The sequence below is a fragment of the Aulostomus chinensis genome, chromosome 15, assembly GCF_037954235.1.
Source record: "Aulostomus chinensis isolate RoL2024-O1b breed Wild chromosome 15, RoL_Achi_v1.0, whole genome shotgun sequence".
Lineage (NCBI taxonomy): Eukaryota > Metazoa > Chordata > Actinopteri > Syngnathiformes > Aulostomidae > Aulostomus > Aulostomus chinensis.
Window position 1 is genome coordinate 20353754 of NC_141334.1, and position 22090 is coordinate 20375843.

General features: G+C 42.1%; 2 protein-coding genes across 7 annotated transcripts in view; one reads left to right on the forward strand and one right to left on the reverse strand.

Annotated features, from left to right (window-relative positions):
* The window catches only part of mark4a (MAP/microtubule affinity-regulating kinase 4a), a 31530-nt gene extending 14272 nt beyond the window's left edge, over nt 1-17258 (forward strand). For 2 of the 6 annotated variants that reach the window (XM_086225932.1, XM_086225936.1), the window contains 12 exons: nt 846-916; nt 1020-1076; nt 1549-1785; nt 3711-3830; nt 3915-4014; nt 4179-4288; nt 5037-5223; nt 5506-5732; nt 6522-6625; nt 9189-9473; nt 12972-13016; nt 13110-17258. In XM_086225932.1, the coding sequence (XP_086082058.1) occupies nt 846-916; nt 1020-1076; nt 1549-1785; nt 3711-3830; nt 3915-4014; nt 4179-4288; nt 5037-5223; nt 5506-5732; nt 6522-6625; nt 9189-9473; nt 12972-13016; nt 13110-13446 (1880 nt within the window). In that variant the 3' untranslated portion in view covers nt 13447-17258. Of the gene's footprint in view, nt 1-845; nt 917-1019; nt 1077-1548; nt 1786-3710; nt 3831-3914; nt 4015-4178; nt 4289-5036; nt 5224-5505; nt 5733-6521; nt 6626-9188; nt 9474-11259; nt 11343-12971; nt 13024-13094 lie in introns of all 6 variants that reach the window. The other 4 variants (XM_086225937.1, XM_086225934.1, XM_086225935.1 and 1 more) reach the window with 4 other exon arrangements.
* Nucleotides 17259-17824: 566 nt separating this feature from the next.
* Nucleotides 17825-21743, reverse strand: ckma (creatine kinase, muscle a). The gene is made up of 8 exons (XM_086179190.1): nt 21671-21743; nt 20509-20716; nt 20263-20417; nt 19968-20100; nt 19610-19781; nt 18679-18802; nt 18401-18590; nt 17825-18289 (listed from the first exon to the last, which is right to left on the reverse strand). The coding sequence occupies exons 2-8, from the start codon at nt 20699-20701 to the stop codon at nt 18111-18113; spliced, it is 1146 nt and encodes a 381-aa protein (XP_086035316.1). The 5' UTR covers nt 20702-20716; nt 21671-21743; the 3' UTR covers nt 17825-18110.
* Nucleotides 21744-22090: the final 347 nt, after the last annotated feature.

Genomic DNA, 22090 nt, shown 5'->3' on the forward strand with positions numbered 1-22090 from the left:
TCCCTTTTACCATTTTAATATTGTCCAGCACAGCATTTAAGATTATATTAACATTAAAACATGGAACATGCAGCTATCCTGACTAGCTTCGATGATGTTTGAGTTTTAGTATACATTTTAAAAAGTTATTGTTTGTTTTTTGTTTGTTTTTTATGCTTGTGTATCTCATCATTTTATGCTTTTACTTTTTTGTGTAAAAACTGAGTCTGATGAGAACATTGATATCACATGAAAAGCTTAGCTTAGTATTTATTGAAGAGGGTTTGCTCTGGCCCAGCTCTTTCCAAAGTGAACAAAACATTATCAGTAATGTCATATATGTTTTTTGTTAGTCTGCCATATTTTTGCATGACTATGTCCTTGTTATCTGTGGTGAAAACAGTTACTTTGACCGCAGGATTATCTACCTTACTTTTGCTGACATTATTAGCTCAGCATAGCCCTGTCATTCCCGACTAAATTGATCTGTAGCAGCAAACCTCCTCAAAACTGAACTGAGAAAACATGCTCTTTTGCTTATGAGTATAACTTTTCAAGTAATGTGTGCAATTTTCTCCTTTATGCTAAAACAGGCTAACTAGCTGCAATTACTAGCGTCAAATTTAAGTGGACAGATAGGAAAGTGGGGTATGAAGCTTCTTCTGTAAATCTCAGAAATGAATTAGTATATTTACCAAATTGTAGAACTAGTGTGTGTCTCTAAGAGCCCTTTGACTGCACATTTGCAGTTTGACAGAACACGCTGTATGACTAGAAACACATGAATTGCTGTGATTATAACTGTATAAACAAATGAGTATGTGGCTATATCTGTGTTTTTTTAAACTGATTTACCTATTTCACAGGTGAAGTGTTTGACTACCTCGTGTCTCATGGAAGAATGAAGGAGGTCGAAGCAAGAGCCAAATTTCGACAGGTACGAATTCATCACATCTTGCTAGCCACAGTGCACCAATCCTCACATGTAATTCTCAGTATTATATATATATATATGTTAATCTTTGTCCTCTTGCTCACAGATAGTTTCTGCTGTCCACTACTGCCACACCAAGAATATTGTCCACAGAGATTTGAAGGTAAGAACATTCAGAAGAGGTTGAACATTCAGAAGAGGTTTTGGCTACTTTCAAAAATGGGGTATTAAGGCCAGGACTAGGAAATTTCTTTCACTGACAGATTACACTGGACCGGAGGTTATAATCTGGGGCTAGTCTTAATCTTTGTCTGTGAAAAGGGCCCTTTAGCATCTTAATCGCCCAGTTAAGCACTGATGCATGAAGAGTCTCTTTTATCTACCAAGATGGGTAGGAGCCTGTCTCCTCTTCTACTAGATTCATATACTCCTGAACACACACATATGTAGAGTATGAGTCACATCCAGGATCTATGTTGTTAGACCACGAACAAGCACCCCTCCCATCTGTCTCATTTGTTCTCACTTTTTTCCTCTATCCTTCCACTTTATCGCATTCCACTCTCTCCTCCCCCATCTGATTATCCCCCACACCACCACCTCTTCTTTTTTTATTTGATGTGTGTGTGACTCAGGCGGAGAATCTTCTGCTGGATGCCGACGCCAACATCAAGATCGCCGACTTTGGCTTCAGCAATGAGTTCACGCTGGGCAACAAGCTGGACACGTTCTGTGGCTCGCCGCCATATGCCGCCCCTGAGCTTTTCCAGGGCAAGAAATATGATGGGCCTGAGGTGGACGTCTGGAGTCTGGGAGTCATCCTCTACACACTGGTCAGCGGCTCGTTGCCGTTTGATGGGCAGAACCTGAAGGCAAGTGGATAGAAAGGGACTTAGATTGACACTCAGATGGATGATATATGCTTAATGCTTGTTCAAATGAAACAAATCAGTTGGAGCATTTACATGGACTTAAGTGTCCTCATTTTGTGGCTTATCCTGTTTTTTTATCATATTGATATTGCTTTCGAATAGAGGAATGTGGGAGAAAATTTGGTTATTGATATCCCTGAATATATAGCAGTATCCTGGTCTCTCATTACTGCATGTTATGTTATGTTGTAAGTGTGGCTAAAAGAGCTCACTCTATAGACATAGCAACTGTCTAGTACTCTTAGCAAAGCTAAAGGCTAACATCACAGTACAAATTTTGTTTATTCCACTTTATTTTCAGCAATGAATGGAGATAATAATTCAACAATGTCAGTCTGTCACTCAGTGGGTTTATTTAATTTATTTATTTAATTGCAGCCAAACTAATATTTGTAGCTCGATTAAGTGATTTAACTGGACTATTGTTGTCATCTCAGTATACATGAACAGGGAAGAATTGCTTGAATACTTCAGTGGGATCTATGGAATATAAATAGAAAGCTTATTGGGGCAAATTATACATTCAAGAGAAATTCTGTTCCCAGTCACATTATATAGGTGTGTTTGTCTGACACTGAAAGGAAATCTCAGTTGGCCTAACATGATTACATGTACTTTAACAGCCCACTTTTGAGGAGTACCACAGTAAATTAACTTTTTCTAATGTAATTTAAATGTACTGACTGCCACCACATGTGACGACGGAGCCATGACCTGTGGGATAGGCTCGTCGTGATGGAGTTCAGTCATTCAGAGTGAGGGGAAAATTTCCATCTGAGTAAGGTGTACTTTTATCATACACATGACACAGTTGAAACATTCATTAGACCTGAGGAAAGTTAGTCATGCGACTGGGAAGAGTGAAAGACTCTCATTGGTGCAATATTGTTGGTGTTTCTGCCATTTTTTTTAGTACTGCAGCCTGCATGATTGGGTGTACATGAACAAACACAATGGATGGATAGTCCATGTAAACGTAGTCAGTTCAGGAATTCAGGCGCAAACAGACCCACCAAAGAGAGAAACTGTTCTCCACCCAGCAATGTATTTGAGAGTTTTAATAACCTGATGATCTGCATCTGTTGACGGAAACTGGAGTTTTCATCCACCAAGGAAAGAATTGAAAATAACTAACTTCATTTACAAAAGTCAATATTAGGTCTCAGTTTGCCTCAACAAGTTTTTATATCTGCTTTATATCGACTCATATGTATCGATATAATGGTTGTATACCAGAGGTTTTCAGAGTGAAGAAGATGGTAAGCTTCTTTACCCATCCTTGCACATGTGAGTGCCATCCATGCGAAAACTGAAATGTGTATTCTGAAGACGCATTGTAAAACCATGTGGAAAAAACAATTTCTACTCAAACTAATTCAACAGGACTGCATGACCCTCCGCCACAGCCTCAGCATCTTCATGTAGAAACCCGAGGAAAAACCTCTGATGCACTTTGTTGTAGTGTGTGTGTGCTAAAAAATTATATACTGTCATATTTTTATGTGATGTTGGATGCAGTTACCAACAGATGGCAATTATCATACTGGCTTCAGTTCAACTTAGGCTTCTTTTTTGAACAGCAAGACACTATTAGATCAGCATGACTTATCAGAGTACAAACTCCCATTGTGAAGTACTTCTTTGTGTTGGTGGAGGTTTGATTCCTCCTTTGACTTACAGATGTGGTGTAACTGGATACACGCATGCAAAAATATGTTACATTTTCCTGTAATCACGGATGTGAAACAAGGACTTGTGATTAGTTGTTTGTGTATTTTGCAGCGGGCACTTTGTATTTTGCATGTTGTTCTTCACTGAGTTTTGAAAGTCCAGCCTGGGTAACGTGTGATGGGTCTGGCCACCAGGAACTGAGGGAGCGTGTGCTAAGGGGAAAGTACCGTGTGCCCTTCTACATGTCCACTGACTGTGAGGGGATCCTTCGCCGATTCCTGGTGCTCAATCCCTCCAAACGGTGCACCCTAGAGGTAGTATCAGCCAAACAGCACAAACAGCAGAAATTTGTACTGTTCAATCACAGCTGAAATGTTTCTTTGTTTCTGTTTTAACAGCAAGTCATGAAGGACAAATGGATAAATTCAGGGTATGAGGGTGATGATCTGAAGCCCCATATAGAGCCTGTTGAAGACTACAGTGATCCTGCTCGCATAGGTGTGTATGCTGGGCAAATGCTACTGCTGCATACATCCTCTCACATCTTTTTTTCTGCTGGCAGCTCTGGTTCAGAGAAGGCACTGAGTGGTCTTTCCTATGAAAAAAAAAATCATTGGTCAAAACACTACATGATGAATATGATTTGCTTGTTCTTTCCCCAGAGGTGATGGTTGGGATGGGCTTCACTCCAGAAGAAATCAAGGACTCTCTGCTCAATCAGAAATACAATGAAGTCACTGCAACCTACTTACTGCTGGGCCGGAAAGGCGATGTGAGTTCTGTAGATCTACCTAATATTTTATATGCAGATCATATATTTATGAGCGAGTGGAACGGTGGTGCAGTGGTTAGCACTGTCGCCTCACAGCAAGAAGCTTCCGGGTTTGAACCCTGGCTAGAGCGTGGGATCTTTCTGTGTGGAGTCTGCATGTTCTCCCTGTGTCTGCGTGGGTTCTCTCTGGTACTCCGGCTTCCTCCCACAGTCCAAAGACAGGCAAATGGCGACTATGCTGATTGATACTTTAAATTGACCGTAGGTATGAATGTGAGTGTGTATGGTTGTCTGTCTATATGTGTTGGCCCTGCGATGGACTGGCGACCTGTCCAGGGTGAACTCTGCCTCATGCCCGAAAGCTGCTGGGATAGGCTTCAGCCCCCCTGCGAGCCTTAACAGGATAAGTGGAAGAAAATGGATGGATGGATGGATGGATATTTATGAGCAAAATAACTTGATACCAGTCAGAATTACAATGTAGCTTTTTGTAAGTGGCCCTATTTTGCTAATTTCCAGTTCTTTTGTTTTATTCTGGGACTATACAAGAATCTTGGCTCTTTTTTCATTTGCATTTCAAGTCTTTTTTCTGTTCTCTATACCATGGTCAGTCAGTGTCCTAAAGTGCTGAGCATCAGCAGTGAGCCAGTTTTATGCCTGGAGACTTGTTAGGAGGAGAATTAAAATCCTGAGTTCTTCAGTCACACATCCACCTTCAATATTGGCTCTTTGCTAACATCTCTAACAGGAGGGCAGTGACGCTCGCACAGCTAGTACCCTGTCCCTGGCAAGGGTACGACCCAGCCCCATCACTAACGGGACCAATAAGCACTCTTCGGCCACTGGCTCCTCCTCCTCCTCAACCTCTTCCTCTCATAGCAAGACCCAGCGCAGTGCCTCCACCTACCACAGGCAACGAAGACACAGTGACTTCTGTGAGTGTCTTTACTGACTTCTAGGAGCGCATCTGTACATCATCTTATTGTTTTGATTTCATATTTCAGAATATTTTCAGCCTTATTTAGTCTGCCAACTGATAATGTCACTGCTCATGTGTTAATGTATTTAGATATTTTATGATTCTCCTTCCTGGGACAGGAAGATCTTATTTCCTGCTCATGAAAAACTGTGTGGATCCACCAAGGCTTTCATATCCCCTGTACATTCCTTAAGCAGAATATTCCTTATATGAGTCCCTGTGTGTCTCTGCTCTGCTGTCCTCCACAACAAAGGTGGGCCCTCCATGCCCGTCATGCACCCCAAGCGGAGCCCAACCAGCACGGGCGACAGGGAACTGCGGGAGGGTCGAATGCCTTCTCGTAAGGCCAGTTGCAGTGTGATGGGAAGCCACAGCCTCCCCCCCTCTAGTCCAATGGTCAGCAGTGCCAACAACCCCAACAAGTCTGAGATTCCAGACCGCCGCAAGGACATGACCGCCACCACGGTTAGCGTTAAAGTTCCTGCTCAAGTATTGAAGGGGCACTGCCCCTGATATGATGTTCCTTGAAACACCGGCTCTTATTTTTAGACTATGCAATATGACCCAGTGATTAATTATAAGAGTTTTTCATGAAAAGAAAGTTATTTCTGATTTTTAACCTCCTGTTTTATTGACACTTACTTACCAGTACTTTACTGCTCACTCGAGCGCCTCTTCTAATTGTTCAGGTTTCCAGTTTGCAGCGGCCAGGGTGGGAGGGGGGGTGCATCCACTACGTGTCCGTGGTGATACTGCCTAACATCCAGTGAAAAGACACGGCAGACAAATTCACATACTTTGCATATAATGCGGGAATCATATGTAGTTCACAGTGTGGCACAGGAGATAGAGCAACAACCAAGAAAAGACAACATACTGTTTTGGAGAAAAATAAATAAACACAATGTTATTTCATTGGAATAATGTAAGACAAATAAAAAAGAATCTTGATTTGGTAAAATTCATACGTTTTATTTTGCACAGCCATACTCCAAACAACATATAGTGAATGTTTTTTCAGTTATATCCTATTGTGCTGAATATACATTTTACATAATAAATTGAAATAAATAAAAATTTACAGATAGATTAAGAAAAAAAATCTCCATAAGGTGCTTCGGTATGGGAGTTAATAAGAAATATATATATATATATATTCAACACAGGAAACTGTCTTGTCAATGTCTGTATTGCATAAACATAGAGTTTATATACCTAATATTTTGTTTTCCACTCTCTCAACTCACTTTGTAGAATAACATCCCTGGAAGTGCAATGACACGCCGGAATACTTATGTGTGCACGGACCGCTCAGGTGCTGACAGACACTCTCTTCTGCAGAATGGCAAAGACAACAGGTACGACTTAGTTTTCAATCTGTCTGTACAGATCTTTGATATACAGAAGCATGTGATGCTTCCAGTAAGCATGTTCTTGCTCTCAGCACATATCCTGTGGATCTAATCATATAATTAAAACTGTACGATTCTGCAAAGCTTTCACAGTTCTCCATAATAATATGTTCTTTAAGAGGTGGCGCCTTCAGTTGTTAAAAGGATGCGTGAAGATCTGAAATAGAAACCAAGGAGTGTCTTGGCATGCTGCTTCTGTTTGAACAGCTCTACTCACATTTTATAGAATCAAAGGTAGAAACATTTCTTCCATCTTGTTAGTTATAAAATCTAAGAATTAAAGTAAAAGTAATTCTATGCAAGCATAAGAAACAGGAATATATAAATGAACAAAGTCAAGTCAAGTCAAGTCACTTTTATTTGTATAACACCAAATCACAACAAAAGTTATCTCATGACACTTTACAAGTAGAACAGGTCTAGTACCACACTCCTTCAATGAATTTACACCCAACATTTCTCCATGAGCAAGCACATCCTGCAACAGCGGCGACGAAAACCTTCCTTTTAACAGACAGGAACGTCGAGCAGATCCAGGCTCAATGGGGACGGCCTTCTGCTTTGACCGGTTGGGGGGAAAGAGAGCAGGAGAGCGGGGCAGAGACAAAGACAGATAATGGAGGAAGACAGATATACAGAAGGAAAGAGGGGACAGAGATAAAGAGAGAGAGAAAGGGAAGACACTGATGGACAGATGGGGACATGAGCAGGTGGTGCTATGGGTGGGAGCTTGAGCCTCTTCAGGTCTGCAGCCTCCAGCAGCACCCGGGATCTGGGATGAGGGGAGCCCGAAGGCTCCGGAGAAGAAGACGAGTTAGTAAGATGTATGAGTATGATTTATGTATGACACATATAGGAGGACAGAGAGGAGTAGAAGAGAGAAGAGACAGAGAGAAGCCCAGTGCACCATGGGAGATCCCCCGGCAGTCTAAGCCTATAGCAGCATATCTAAGGGCCAGCCTAAGCAGTCTGATCAAAAAGGAAGGTCTTAAGTCTGCTCTTAAAGGTAGAGAGGGTGTCTGCATCCCAGACCGAAACTGGGAGACGGTTCCACAGGAGGGGAGCCTGATAGCTGAAGGCTCTGGCTCCCATTCTACTTTTAGAAACTCTAGGAACCACCAGTAACCCTGCATCCTGGGAGCGAAGGGTTCTCGCTGGATAATAGGGGACAATGAGCTCTGTTAGGTATGAATGAGCCTGACTGTTGAGGACTTTGCATGTTACAAGGAGAATTTTGAATTCTATTCTAAATTTGACAGGGAGCCATGCAGAGAAGCCAGTATAGGAGAGACATGGTCTCTTCTACTAGTTCTCGTCAACACGCGGGCAGCAGCATTTTGGACCAGCTGGAGAGTCTTTAGGGACCTCCTACAAACAAACAACAGTTGGTCACATTCATGATTTTAGGTTGTGGTAATTAGCTTGTTGGATTTTTAACTTTATTTCCACTCCACTCCTGCAGAATAGAACAAAGAGGACCCCATTTCCTTATGGCACAGGATAGGCACAGAATTACTCATGTGCCATTCTAGTGGAAGGTTAACATTGCTGTAGTGATTGTATTCCGTTACACACTTGCACAATTGTCCCTCCTACTGTAATGACAACAAGGCACCGTTTTCATAGGGGTCTTGAGTTCAATAAAACTCATACAGAGAATCTGTTCTTGCCTGGTCCTAAAATGAAGGAAAATAAGTGTCTTTCCCAAAAAAGTTGTCCTGCTCTTTTAAATGTAATGGGAACAACGGCAATCATAATGATGATATTCAAGAAGAAAAAAACTTGGGTATCAGCAGATATGTTTCAGAATGTGATTAAAACTGGAAAAAATATGGTAAGAGGTGGTCAAAACAATTAGTGAAGGTGAAGGAACTCAGTCGACCCTACAAATTTGAAGTTTTTCGGTCCTGTCATCAATTGATAACTATTTCAATTCACTGAGGAAGGGAGGATTTGCTCGTAGTGAAACATCATGTGCAATATCCTGGTCCTCAATACCATATCCAGCTATTACCACATTCAAAATGGCAGTAACTTGTGGCTAAAATTGGACGACAATCCCTATTTATTTAGGAGGTTAGATGTCAGGGATACAACTCGAGTTCTAAGTGTACTTTTTAGTGCTGCCGAGGTCCCCCCAGTGTCTACAATGCACCTGAGGTAGTTAAGTGATGGTTTGATGTAGCTATGTAATAAACATAGAGCCAGAGGCCATGCAAGTAGTGCTGATGGATGTCAGATCTATTGTAGGGTTGGGGTAGATGTTTTCATTTCCAGGACTAGAGAAGATTGGTGTCCAGGGTTTTTGGATTGGACTAGTATGGATGAACTCAGACATCAAAAACATAATTTAATGCCTATTTCTTTTAGAAAAACGATTTGGAATGATGGGATTTACCTGAAAAATATGTTGTACGGTGTACAAGAAGTACCTGATACCTTAGTGATAATTAAATAACCTTCTTTGTTTTTGTTTTTGTTTTGTTTTTTAAATTTAAACTCTTCACAGCTCTCTGGGCCACCGTATGCCTGCAGCGTCTCCCTCCACGCTCAGCATTTCTGGGGCTGGAGCTGCCTCCTCCTCCTCCTCATCAGACCGATGCCGCCTGACCCGAGGCTCCACAATCCGCAGCACCTTTCATGGGGGGCAGCTGAGGGACCGTGGCCCACCAGTTTACTCTGCCCCACCAACCTCACCCACTCTGTCCCACCATGATGCAAGCCCACTACCCCACGCTCGGACCAGGGCGACCTCCAACCTCTTCACCAAGCTGACCTCCAAACTCACTCGCAGGTAGCTTGCGTGGTCATAGACTGTCTTTCAAGTACCCTGGCTGAAAGATGTCATTCCTCCACTGATGATGGCCTGTTGGAATCCTCCAGTAGATAATACTGGGATAAACGCATTGCAAATATATTGGAATATTACATCTCATTAGGACAATGATGATTATTCTAATTTGGCCAATGTTTGAAGGAATAATATGAAATTTATGAAAACCAGCGTACTTTCTTTGATGTCCAATACAAAACAACAACTAGCAACTGGTGAGCTTAGCTTATTGGTGTAGCTTCAAAACTGCTGGAGAAAACATCTGGCCTTGCTCTGTTCAAAGTTAAAAACAAAACCTGCCAACCTGCACCTTGAAAGCTAAATATACTTTTGTACACTTTTGATTTTGTGACATTAAACAATGAAGATGCAACTCTGGACATCCCAGTTGGTGTGTTTTAGAACTGTGACAGCGTCAGGGTAGCTGTTTTTCCTGCCTCAGATTTAACAGACCTGAAAGTGGTGTCACTGGTTCTCCAACCCTTCACCAGTAAGTGAAGATGAAATATCAAACTATTCTTTTTAACTGCTGATGTTGAAAATTGAACTAAATGTATGTTCATGCTCGAATATAATTGTTTTTAGTTAACACTGGAGCTACTACCACTTGATAATATCAACAAGTTGGCTAGCAAATGTATTTTTAGAGTGAATTCATCTTAATCATATAAGATGTAATAAATAAATAGCTGTAAAGAATAATCTAGTCTAGCCTCTGAAGATTGGCATAGGAATAAGTCCTAAAACCTGGAAGTAATTTAGCATTGTTGAAAAACAAGGTCCATCACCATCGTGTCTTTTGAGATTTTCAATGCATTTTTGGTAAAAAATAATTAAATGATATATTGTAACATTTGTTCTATGAAATAAAACATGCCAGCAAAAACAGCACTTATTAATTTAAAACCATTTATGTGTTTAGAAATGGGGGTTGCTAACAAGTAGCTAAGTTGGCCTGGCATTAGCGTTCTACTTCAAACAATTGCATTTATGTCTCAGAAATTGTAAAAGTGGTGTTCGTTTGTGAAGATTATAGTGCACAACATACTGTGTAAGTCTGTTAAACCTTTGCTTACCACATAGCTATTTTTCTGCAATAATTAGAAGTCTAGTGTAAGAATCCCAATGGCTTTTGGTTGAGAGGGAACCCATGGTGATCTGATCTTCAGGGTTGACCTCCAAAAGCACATTATCTATGTGGCGCTTAGTGTGGCTGTATTTTTTTTATTTCTATTGACTATGTGTTCTCATCATGGAAAAGGGCACCAAAACCCTGAATTTTAGTCCTTGTTTCTGACTCTGTCAAATTTTTGCAATTTAATATGAAGCTTGTTCTGCTGACATGAGTGTAAATCGTTGAATTTGCATCGGCAGACATCCCAATGAGGTGATCTGTTTTAGAATCATGCAGGATCATGGTGGTGAAGTTTCTCTCTTGTGCAGAATTCGGTACAGACCCATTCCTATCTGAACATTTTATTCATGCTGGCTGCTTAGCAAGTCCTTCTGTGGCCCTGGATTATCCTCTGCTCCCCTCACCCTCCCAGATGTCATAATCACATGTCTAATCTTATCAGACCTCAGCTTTATCCTTGCCAATCAGCTCCTGCGCTGCACTCTTTTCCACTACTTGCTCTCCCGTGATTCAATTATATTCTCTCTTACTCCCCCCCTCCAACCCCCTGCTCTTACCCTGTATTCCCCCTTTTCTCCATCTTTATCTGCTTTCCACCTGTCATGCCATCAGGGTCAACCTTGACCCATCCAAGCGCCAGGGTTCAAACAAATCAGTCTCGGGTTGCACTCTTCCACAAGGATCAAAAACAGTTAGTAAGTTCCCATGTCTCTCGCTTTTTTCTCGTCTGCCTTTGCTGCCCTGTCTGTCCAACATGAATTCCTGACGACTCTTTCATTCCTCGATCAACAAATAACTGCTCGTCTGCATGATTCGTTCATCATCTCCATCGTGTCAGTGGAGTGTCCAAGCATGATTGCTATCTAGGAAGATTTTTTTGTTTTTACTTTCATTTGTTGTCTTTTGCAGGTTTGTTGGTCTTAACTCCTTTTCCATCAAGTGCATAAAGCACCCCTTACGTTCTGGCTACATAGAACACAGCATAAGAGGACTGCTTGCAGAGAACATAATCAGTCTTCTGGCTACTCCTGCAGTGCACATATGACATAGGATCGTCAAAATCAGACGTTCAGTTTGGGTTTCTGTTTCAGTTTTTTGACCCAGCAGAGCTCTGTGACACCAAGTTTTTTCACAGAGTTGGTGTCTTGTTTACTTCTGTCACTTCCTGTTATTTTGTGTCAATCCCTTGTGTCAACTATTATGAAAGACATAAGAAAAAAGAAGCCAGAAACGCAAACATTTAAAAGCAGATGCCAAAAAGCCACAGTCTTTTTGTATATTTAGTTAAGGAATACCGACCTGTCCAGGGTGAACCCCGCCTCTCGCCCGTAGACGCTGGGATAGGCTCCAGCCCCCCCGCAACCCTTAACAGGAATAAGCGGAAGAAAATGGATGGATGGATGGATGGATGGATGGATGGATGAATGGATGGATGGATAGATAGTTAAGGAATACAATAATGGAATCTTGACAGCAGGAGGCACGGTGGTGCAGTGGTTAGCACTGTTGCCTCACAGCAAGAAGGTTCTGGGTTCGAGTCCCGGCTCCTGCCTGGATCTTTCTGTGTGGAGTTTGCATGTTCTCCCTTTTCCTGTGTGGGTTCTCTCTGGTACTCCAGCTTCCTTCCACAGTCCAAAGACATCAAGAGGGGACGAGGCTGATTGATACTCTAAATTGACTGTAGGTGTGGCTGTGAGTGTGAATGGTTGTCTGTCTCTATGTGTTGGCCCTGTGATGGACTGGTGACCTGTCCAGGGTGAACCCCGCCTCTCACGCGAAGGCTGCTGGTATAGGTTCCAGTCCCTCCCGTGACCCTTAACAGGATAAGCAGTCGAAAATGGATGGATGGATGGAATCTTAACAGTGTTTAAAATATAGAAGAGAGGCATTTTGTGTGTTTGTTGAGGTGCATACATACAGCCAACATGCAGCTCTCATTCCTGGTGTAGTGAAATCCTTGCTTATGGTCGAAGTTGTGTAATTGTGCATCAGCTTCTCTGCAAACAGTCCACATATGTGTTCTAGTAGCAACAGGGATTTCAGTTTGTGGTTGATGGGTTGAAACTCCCTGAATGTTTGTTCCATTATTTGGAGCTGTGGAGTATCATTCACAGTGATCAAAAATCAACAGGCTGCTGTTATATCCGCATGCTTTTTTATAATGAGTGTCCCTTTAGTCAGTACTGTTTTGCAAAATATGTGCTTGTGGTCGATGATGCTTGCTCAGTTCAACTCTAGAATATGCCATCTCATCTGCCAAGTCCTGGGTGGGTTCCTGTGCTCCTCCTGTCCATTCCCTCTGACACTGTGTATTTGTCCTCTAGGGTCACAAATGAATCTGAGGGAATCAGGAGATTTGCGGTCACAAGGTCAGCATACATTACGTTACAGCTTAATGGATAGATGTTATAATAGTAAAAGCTACACTGCAATGTCTGACCACTCCTGTCATCTTTCGCCAGTTGCCATCTACCTGGGTATCAAAAAGCGTCCGAGCCCCGGTCCATCGGACGTGGCTGGGATCTGAGTGGCGGCGGACGGCGGGACCCTGCGGAGGTAGTACTGGCTCTGCGGGAGGCAGCGCTCGGATGTGGCTGCCAGGTCCACTATGCCGGCCCCTTTTTGCTTTCCTGCACCTACGGCGTGGCAGGGGGCCGTGTGGCTTTTGAGGCCGAGGTGTGCCATCTTTCCACAGGCGCCTCTGAGACTTCTAACGGGGTGCGCTACACACGACTCTGGGGGGCACCACTAGCATTTCGGGACATTGCCACCCAAATCTCCAAGGACCTTGAACTTTGAGTGGAGGGTGTGCTTGGATCTTGGATGTGTTAATTTGTGCGGGTGAGCATTTATGTTTGGGTGTAAAGGGAGGGGGTGGGGGAGTGGTAATATGTTAAGGAAAAAAGGAGCAGAGAAGGAATGAGGGGCTGGACCCGTGAGAAAAGACTTATTTTTCTGTCTCTTTCATGACTACTCCCATCCACCTACACACACACACACACATACACACACACGCTCACGCTCACACACACGGATACATACAACTGCCTTGTAAAAGACACAGACTGAGCCCCTCCTCCTCTACCGGTCATCCCATCCAGCTCAGTCTTCACCGAGCAAGTGCACCCACTGGAGCTGGATCAAATGGAACCTAGTTGAAATTTTTTAATGCTACTAGCCATAAGGATAATATTTTGTTATTTAATGCTCTGATTATTGTTTATACCCATTTTTACCACTACAGAAAAAACACCATTTATTGTGTATCATTTACCAGGCAGTCATTTAAAAAAAGAGAAAAAAAAACATTATTTGGTATGTCACCTTAATGTATGCCATACATTTTTTTTATGATCTACCAGTGACATTATCATAAGCTGATTTGTTGTCACCTTGGGACAAAAACATGCAGTGGTCAGATGAGCAGCATGGGTGTGCTGCTTTCATTTGTATTCATACAGCAGTGATGACCGTACTGGATTAAGGTCAGCAGGAGCAGCGTTAACAGGGCGTTGAGGCAGCCAGTCATGAGCAGACTGAGGCACCAATGATCCGATGACATCAGTAGCTGCATGAGCTGTAGCTGGTGAGCAGAAATTGAAAATAACAAGGATATTCAAATAGAAACAAATTCCTCAATGAGGAAAGTGTTCATACAGGTGAGTTTGAACTTAAAATATCCTCACATGCACACAACAGATAATCTTTTCAAAAACACACTCCATTTCCTGATTGTCTGGATTGATTTATTGTCATGGCTCCTAACTTTTTCATCTGGATTTTCCAAACACCTGAACCATCCCCCCTCAACCCCTTGTTTTGCCACTTTTCAATCTTCACATGCATTGTACTGAAGACACAGCAGCCATACTGAAACCCCTAAATTCTTGATGAAAGGAGGATGTCCCTTGTGCAGCTACAAATGTCATCCCGCCAAAAAAGAATCTGGTTTATTTTCAGTGCAATGCAGTTCTTCGGTTATACTTCACACCGCGTGATCTCACCTTGGTTGCCATCTTAGTATGTCAGTGGGAAACACCAAAAGTGGATCAGCCAGTGAAAGCTATCACATTCACCTTCACACACAAAAGCAGAGCGAGAGAAACATCACCCTCTTCTTCTTGTGGCACCCTATATAAACTTGTCTGTATATGGCCGAGGGCGGTCGGGGATCAAAGGGGATGAGTGTTCCGGAAAGGGACAATGAAGGCAGTGTGGACGTTTTTGTTTTCTTCTCGTTTGTCCAGTTGCCTTTAAAGTGAACTTCCCCAGCGCCTTCATACAGTGCATATTTAATGTTAAAAAAAGAGAGAGAAAAAAGCGGAGAAAGCTTTCTATTCTCCCTCCCTGTTTTTAGTGAATAACGTACTGTGATATTTACGTAGGCTACAGAGATCATGTTGTTTGGCTGCTGATTTACTGTTAATACTATCTCTCAGTTGTGGCTTTGCTCATGGTGACCCAAAACCAACACCCCTAAACCCTGACCATTTCCCACCCCCATTCTCTTTTCCACCCAACTCCCTACATCTAACAGGGATGCCAACCTTCACTGTCCACCAACAGTTGTCAAAACGAGCATCTGGCTTTCCTAGTACCTTCATTTTACACCCTGTTTTGGGCGGGGAAACACTCAGCCATCATCTACACTCATGTTGTAGACCATCCACATCTTCTCAGTCCTGTATGGTGCTTCATGGAGCCTGACTGGGGGGGGACCTCCTCCTCCTCAGGGGGAGAAGCCAATATGGACACGGGGAGTCAGTTCTTTCCCTGGACGTCACTCATTGTGGTGTATATTAGCATTAGGTAATATAGACCTCAATGCACTTCGCTTTGACTTGAATCAGCTCCTTCCAGTGTACCTGTATAGGTAATACCCAGAAATAGCCACTGGAGGGTGCCAATGTCTTAAATGTGAAACACTTCAATTTGTGGATATTTGCACAGGTACTTTATTTATTTTTTAGAATAATATCATTAAAAAACAGGATTTATATCAGTCAGTTGTTGGCTGTATATAAAATATATGAGTATAATATATATCTTAGAGCTCGAGGTTTATTTATAGCTAGAGCAAGGGAAGTCAATCTAATTTAAAGCAGTTTCTGACAGTGACAACGGGGAACAAAACCAACCTGCAATCCTGCATGACTTCAGAGTTTGGGTTTCAGGGGGAAATTAAAATGTGATGCACATCTAGTACTGGAAGAAATGGCAGTTTTTAAGGCATAGATCAAAACTAAGAAGAAATTCCCCTTCCGCAAACTTAGACAGTCAGTGATTTCACACCACCTTGTTTGCTAGATGAGAAGTTCAGTACATTTATTGGTTTAAACGGCAAAAGCTAGAAAGACAACAGTTTTAGATCTATTGAGAAAAAAAATACAACTTTTTTAATGAGGATTCCATTTTACAAATGGACGCAGATTCCTTAGGTGATTAAATCCCTTCTTTGCATTCAAGCCATAGAAATATTGTGTCATTGTCAAATGTGAAACTGCTGAACTTTGAAATGAAACAAGCGCAAAGGCAAATGACGTAGTGTAACACTCACAAGGTGAATTTATTTATCCTTTTTTTGTTGACTTGTGTGTGGAGTCAAACCTGCTGAGAAGCAGAAGGGGACTGGTATGGTTGAGATGGAGGATGGTACAGTATTACAACCCCAGAGGTATGAGTGTTTAACTTTGTTGTTTTAAAACGGATTTTGGAAAACATTGATGTTATATACCAATGAGACTTAAGGATGCTAAAAGACATACACAGTTTGACCTGTATGAGTAATTTTTCACTGGTCTACTCTTGAATTCCTCCCCTCAGAAACCAACCATAAACTACTACAGAGTTACTTTTGTGTTGTTATTGTGCAATCAAAAAGAATGGGTTTGCAATTAAAAAAATTGAGGGCGAAACTGTAGACTTTTGATTAAAATGTATAAATCCCAAGATTTTCTCTGCCAATCCAAAGGTTTTGTGAACTCTGCTGACCAGACCATGATTAATTGTCCTGATGTGCAATAAGCAATATTGCAACGTAAGGATGTGAATAATATTTTGTGACATTTGTAGTTATTTACTCCAATTGTAAATTTTAATTCTCAGATCTAACTCATCATCCTTGATCACTGCACTGAGTGAATTAATTATTGTTTGGACTAGATCATCTCTGCTTTCTGGATCTTTTTTGGATTGACTACTGTAGGGAAATCAAGACAAGTTCAAAATATTTTGAAAGTGGAGCACACATCTTTAACAAAATTGAGCCAGTGACACATCGTTAAGTCTGCATGCTGATACATGGAGCTGGATGTCTTCTTTGGGTAAGAGGTCAAAGAATCTGATGTTTGCCCATCGCATCACATTCAGTTCTTAATAGCTGTTACACTGAAGATTCAATATTTGATGGCCAGTCTCAGTGAGCTTGACATCTTGGAGGTCTTGTTCAGGGCAAACCCACATTGTTCAGTGCAAGACTCACCTGCTAGACTCAAACTTGATGTCTCTGTTTGATTGCACAATAAAGAAACAAGTAACTGTATAAACTGAGCTTGCGCATTTGTGGTATACAAGGAGAACATGGAGCTGAAGATTAATAAAAATCACTGATGTTGGCATTTTTCCTTCACTTTTGTGTCTTTGATATACAAATTGAAATATTCCTAATTAACAAGCATCCCTGTACAGAGGAGGTGGCCCTTGTCATTACCTGTCTCCCACCTATAATATGGTCCAGAGAGTCCTCTCTAGGAAAGTCAACACCCGTTCACACTTGAATCCCCCCTGGCCCTAACGACCTACATAGATACCAGTTGGATCAATGACCATTGAAGAACCCACATAAATACCAGTTGAGACAATGACTCTCATGACCTTGGCGACTCTGAAACCAAGAGTTCACATGTGACAGTGATTCTGTTATTGAGTCACATCCACGCAGTCTTAAAAGCCTGCAACTCCCCAACAGTGACTTAGAACTGAAGATGTCTCTTGGATGAGAGGACTTCTTCAAGAAAACAGAAACAGTCCAGTTTCCAACAACACAGCACTTAAAGAACCTTAATTAACTTTCCCTAATCTGACAAGTTGACTGTCAGTGTGTCGAAGTAAGATAGTTTCTGCTTTTAGGATTTTGCATGCTGCAACATAGAACACAAAATGGATTCATGTACTTGTTTCATGGGGCACTTTTTTATTGAGCAGAATGAACAGCTTCAATATAAGAAAAAGTGGGTGATGCCACGTGTGCTGGGCAAGCCCAGATCAGTGGAGGTTGATCCCAGGATGTTACCAACCAACACAGGGAACTTGAAAAAAGAACAGGGACAGGGGAACAAAGCTGGAAGGAAGAAAGAGGTGTACAGAGTGTAGAGTCTCTAGATGAGCTGCTGTTTCCTCTGCACGCCTTCTGCTGGCTCATTGCACATGAAATGGTCAGGAGAAAAAGACAAGATTGTAGCTTTTTATTTCTGGGCGGGGATCATGCTGTCAATAGCCTCTCCTTTCTCCAGCTTCTTCTCCATCTCCACCATCAGCTTGACACCATCAACCACCAGCTGGACTTGTTCCACCTCAGAGGAGCCCAGACGGTCAGCGTTGGAGATGTCAAACACACCACCCACAGAGGCAGTATCCACACCACCTACAGAGGGCGAAGAGGATAATGGGGCACATTAGACACTTAACATCTCAAAGTTCCCTGCAGAGATCTTTCGACCTGTCAGGCTGACATGAAAGTGTACAGCATGTGTACCTGTGCCACGCTTCTGCAGACGCAGCCTAGTGAGGATCTCGTCAAACTTGGGGTGTGTGCTGAGCTTGGGTAGCTTGACATGGACGCCACCACGGAGACCAGTGCCCAGGTTGGAGGGGCATGTCAGGATGTAGCCAAGATGCTCGTTCCACATGAAGCCATGGTTGTGCTTCTTGAAGATCGCTTCAATCTGGTGGGTAAGAAAGAAGGTGTAGGAGGGTCAAAGGAAATATCCATCCTGAGAACAATCAGAGAGTCTTGATTCTATCATTCTGTACCTTCTGCAGGCCAACGCAGAAACGCCTGAAGACTTCCCTCATGTTGCCACCCAGCTGCATAGAGATGACACGAAGGTGATCCTCCTCATTCACCCAGACCAGGAAGGTCTTGTTGTCGTTGTGCCTTGATAGAAATGATCCAAAGAATCACCTTAAAGAGACTCATCCTGCATCCTGTAGTTTAAACAAGTACTTGAGGTAATCCTGCTACTTAACAATTTTTGTCCCCAGTACTGAAACAGTAAAATCAAACCTGAAATCAATCCTCCATTCAATAAGATAGTAATGATCAGTTTTCAATGAATTTGTCAGAAGTGTTGATTTATTTTAAAGGTCACAACATAGACCTCTGATTTGTGGGTCTATAGAACTGTAGGAGGTTATACTGTTTCTCATATTTTGTCCACCCTATCTATTTGTAATTTGACAAAATATTAGAAGACCTCTGTCAAAACTCCTAAAATGAACCTTTTTAAAAAAAAAATAAAAAATTTTGCCTTCATTTTTTTCAACAATTTAAAATTACAAACCAAGGTACTGAACCGGATGTACTTGATGACTTTTAAAGAAAGTTTGCTTACTGACAGTCATTGTGCTAAGCTAACTAGTCAGCTCTATCCACAGTCTGTGGGTCTCAACTCCCTTATGCTCACAGACAGAATATCTATCCTCTCGACTGCTTCTTGGAAGGATGGCAGATAAGTGTATTTTCTAAAAAGTTTGGCAGTTTCCATGAAATTAAGAATTTGATAGCAATACATTCATTTTACTTAGGGTCAGATTATGAATGCAGAAAATTTTATCGTACTGTAGTATTTTTATGATGTTTTATGATACTTTGGCCTAAATAAAAGCTATAAAGAGCTCTTCCCATGCTTCAGGTGCTACAAAAACAAAGTTTTCACATCTGGCTGTTAAAGATAATACTCACCAGATGCCCCTGGCGTCAGGCCAATCACGGGCCATACCAGCGCAGGTCAACAGGGGAGAGACAGGCTTGTCAAAGAGGAAGTGATCATTGATCAGCTGCTCCTGCTCAGCATCAGTCATGGACTTCAGGGGGTAGTACTTTCCCTTGAACTCACCGTCCAGGCTGGTCAGTGCTGGTGAGGCAGATGTATTATTAAGAGATAGCACATTCTTGAAAGCATAACATTCAGCTGAGACCTCAATAAGCAGTGCTTCCTTGTTGTACATGAAAATATGCTACAATTCTCCAGGACAGTCTGTTGGTAAAAACCAAAGTGTGCTGTGCCACCTATTTGCATGTAGTCACTAAAACATCTTACCTTCAACAGACAGCTTCTCAATAAGCCTGCGCTCGCCACGGCTGTTGTGGGGGGGCAGGGTGAATCCCTTGATGCTACGGCCAGTACGAACACGGCTGGACAGAACATAGTTGGGGTCCAGGTCATCACCACCCTAATAACAATAATCACGAGTGATCAGGTTGGATCATAGATTAAAAAGATTACATAGACTTGATAGGTCATGATAAATTTGTCTTCGCTAAATCAATGAGATCATCATAATTTTTTAGTTTTATAAGTAGGATTAGTAGGAGCTTAAGGGAAAGAGGGGTACCTTCAAGTTCTCAAAGTTCAGGTCGGTCTTGTGCTTGTCGGTGGCCTTGTATCCACCATGACGGTCAGAGATAATGGGGTCCAGCAGATCCTTGAAGACCTCGTAGGACTCCTCATCACCAGCGACACAGCCAACAGTCATGATGAAGGGGTGACCTGAAGATTGAGGACAAAGAGGAGAACTGGAATTATAGAGGTACAAATTAAGTTTATTTTGGGTTCAATGGATTTCTGATTCAAGTCTCACCAGGGTTGTCAACACCAGTCTGGATGACATCATCCACGGTGTAACCACTGCTTGTCTGCTTGTCCCTCAGCTTGCCATAGATTTCCTTGGTGAGGACCTTGGCCATGTGGTTGTTGTGCTTGCTCAAATTAGGGAACTCCTCCTCAACTTTGTAGTTGAGTTTGAAGTTGTTGTGGGTGTTTCCGAAAGGCATGATTGCTTTCTAACACTGCGAAGAGAGGCAAACACAGGGTGAGAAGACTGCAGGTGAGGCTCAGGATGATCACACTGATACCCACAAAACCCCTCAGCATATGGAGATACGGGATCTTGTGCAGGACAGCTGCAAAGTGTTTAAGTGGTGCTGGCAGAGGAATCCTAGTAACAAGTGTCACTCAATTTCCAACAGATCATATGTCTGGCTGAAATAGAGTAAGGGGAGGAGCATGCATGGATTGGGTATTTTTAGAATCAGCAAGTCTGCCTGTATACCCTTTCTTTAACATGTCCCAGGCATATATACGCGTAGTATTTTAATTCTCTTGGCACTCTCCCAGTTCTTCACTTTATATGCTAGCATTTAAATACACAGGGACAAATGTTTGGTAGCTCCCCCTTGAGGATCCATCCCCTGTAGACACATTCATTTTGCCTTTTTGTACTCATCTTACCTTGATGGGCTGACCACATGTATGATAAAACTCTGACGCATGCAATGACACATGTTGTTACATCACATGAAATATGATCTATACAACTGCTGCATGACATTTTATCTACACGATTTTGAAATTAACCATTTTGATCCAGCAATCATGCTGCAAATAATGACATAAATAACTACCATAAATGGCAAAATCCACTTTTTTTTTCATTCATGGCCTTCGGTTTCTCTTTCTTACATGCACCTGTCCACATAAATTACTGTCCAAATAGGTGATCCAAAGTTAAGAATTCAGCTGAAATGTTGCTTCTTCAAGATTTTTTTTTTAAATGCTCTACATTAATAGAAGTATCCCTGGACTGTTCTGATCAAATCATGTCAAAAATTTGTCACAGTGTCAATAAGAAGTAAAAAAGCTAAATGTTTGGTTGCTTGTCAGAATCTTAAAATACCTCCAAATTTCTGCTTATCCTGCTTTAATGTCACCTTCTAACAAACTCTGCAAATATAATTATTTACCTGCACACCAGACAAGAACAGAGGTAACAGTCCTTGGGATCAGATCCTGTTCACCACAGCCAAAATAGGGGTCACCCAAGTCTGGAGGTCTGCGCTCCTGGTTTATATACCAGGCAGACACAGCCATTGGCCTGGCCATTTTAGTGCCTGCTGCACCCTCATTGGCCAGACATTAGGCCCTGATGTTCTGGACAGTTTATGAAAGGGACACATTTACGTTTCTAAGACGGGTGGTACAACTTCACCCTAACACCCCCACACATGCCTCTCACCGCCCCTTATCCACCATTGGCCCATACATAGCACCAATGGACGATGGGAGTAGGGGGGTCACAAGGGTGGAGATATGGTGGAGAGTGGGGACATGGAATCAAGTGAAAAAAGCTGAGCTTTACTTTTGTAGATCATGCTACAGAGACC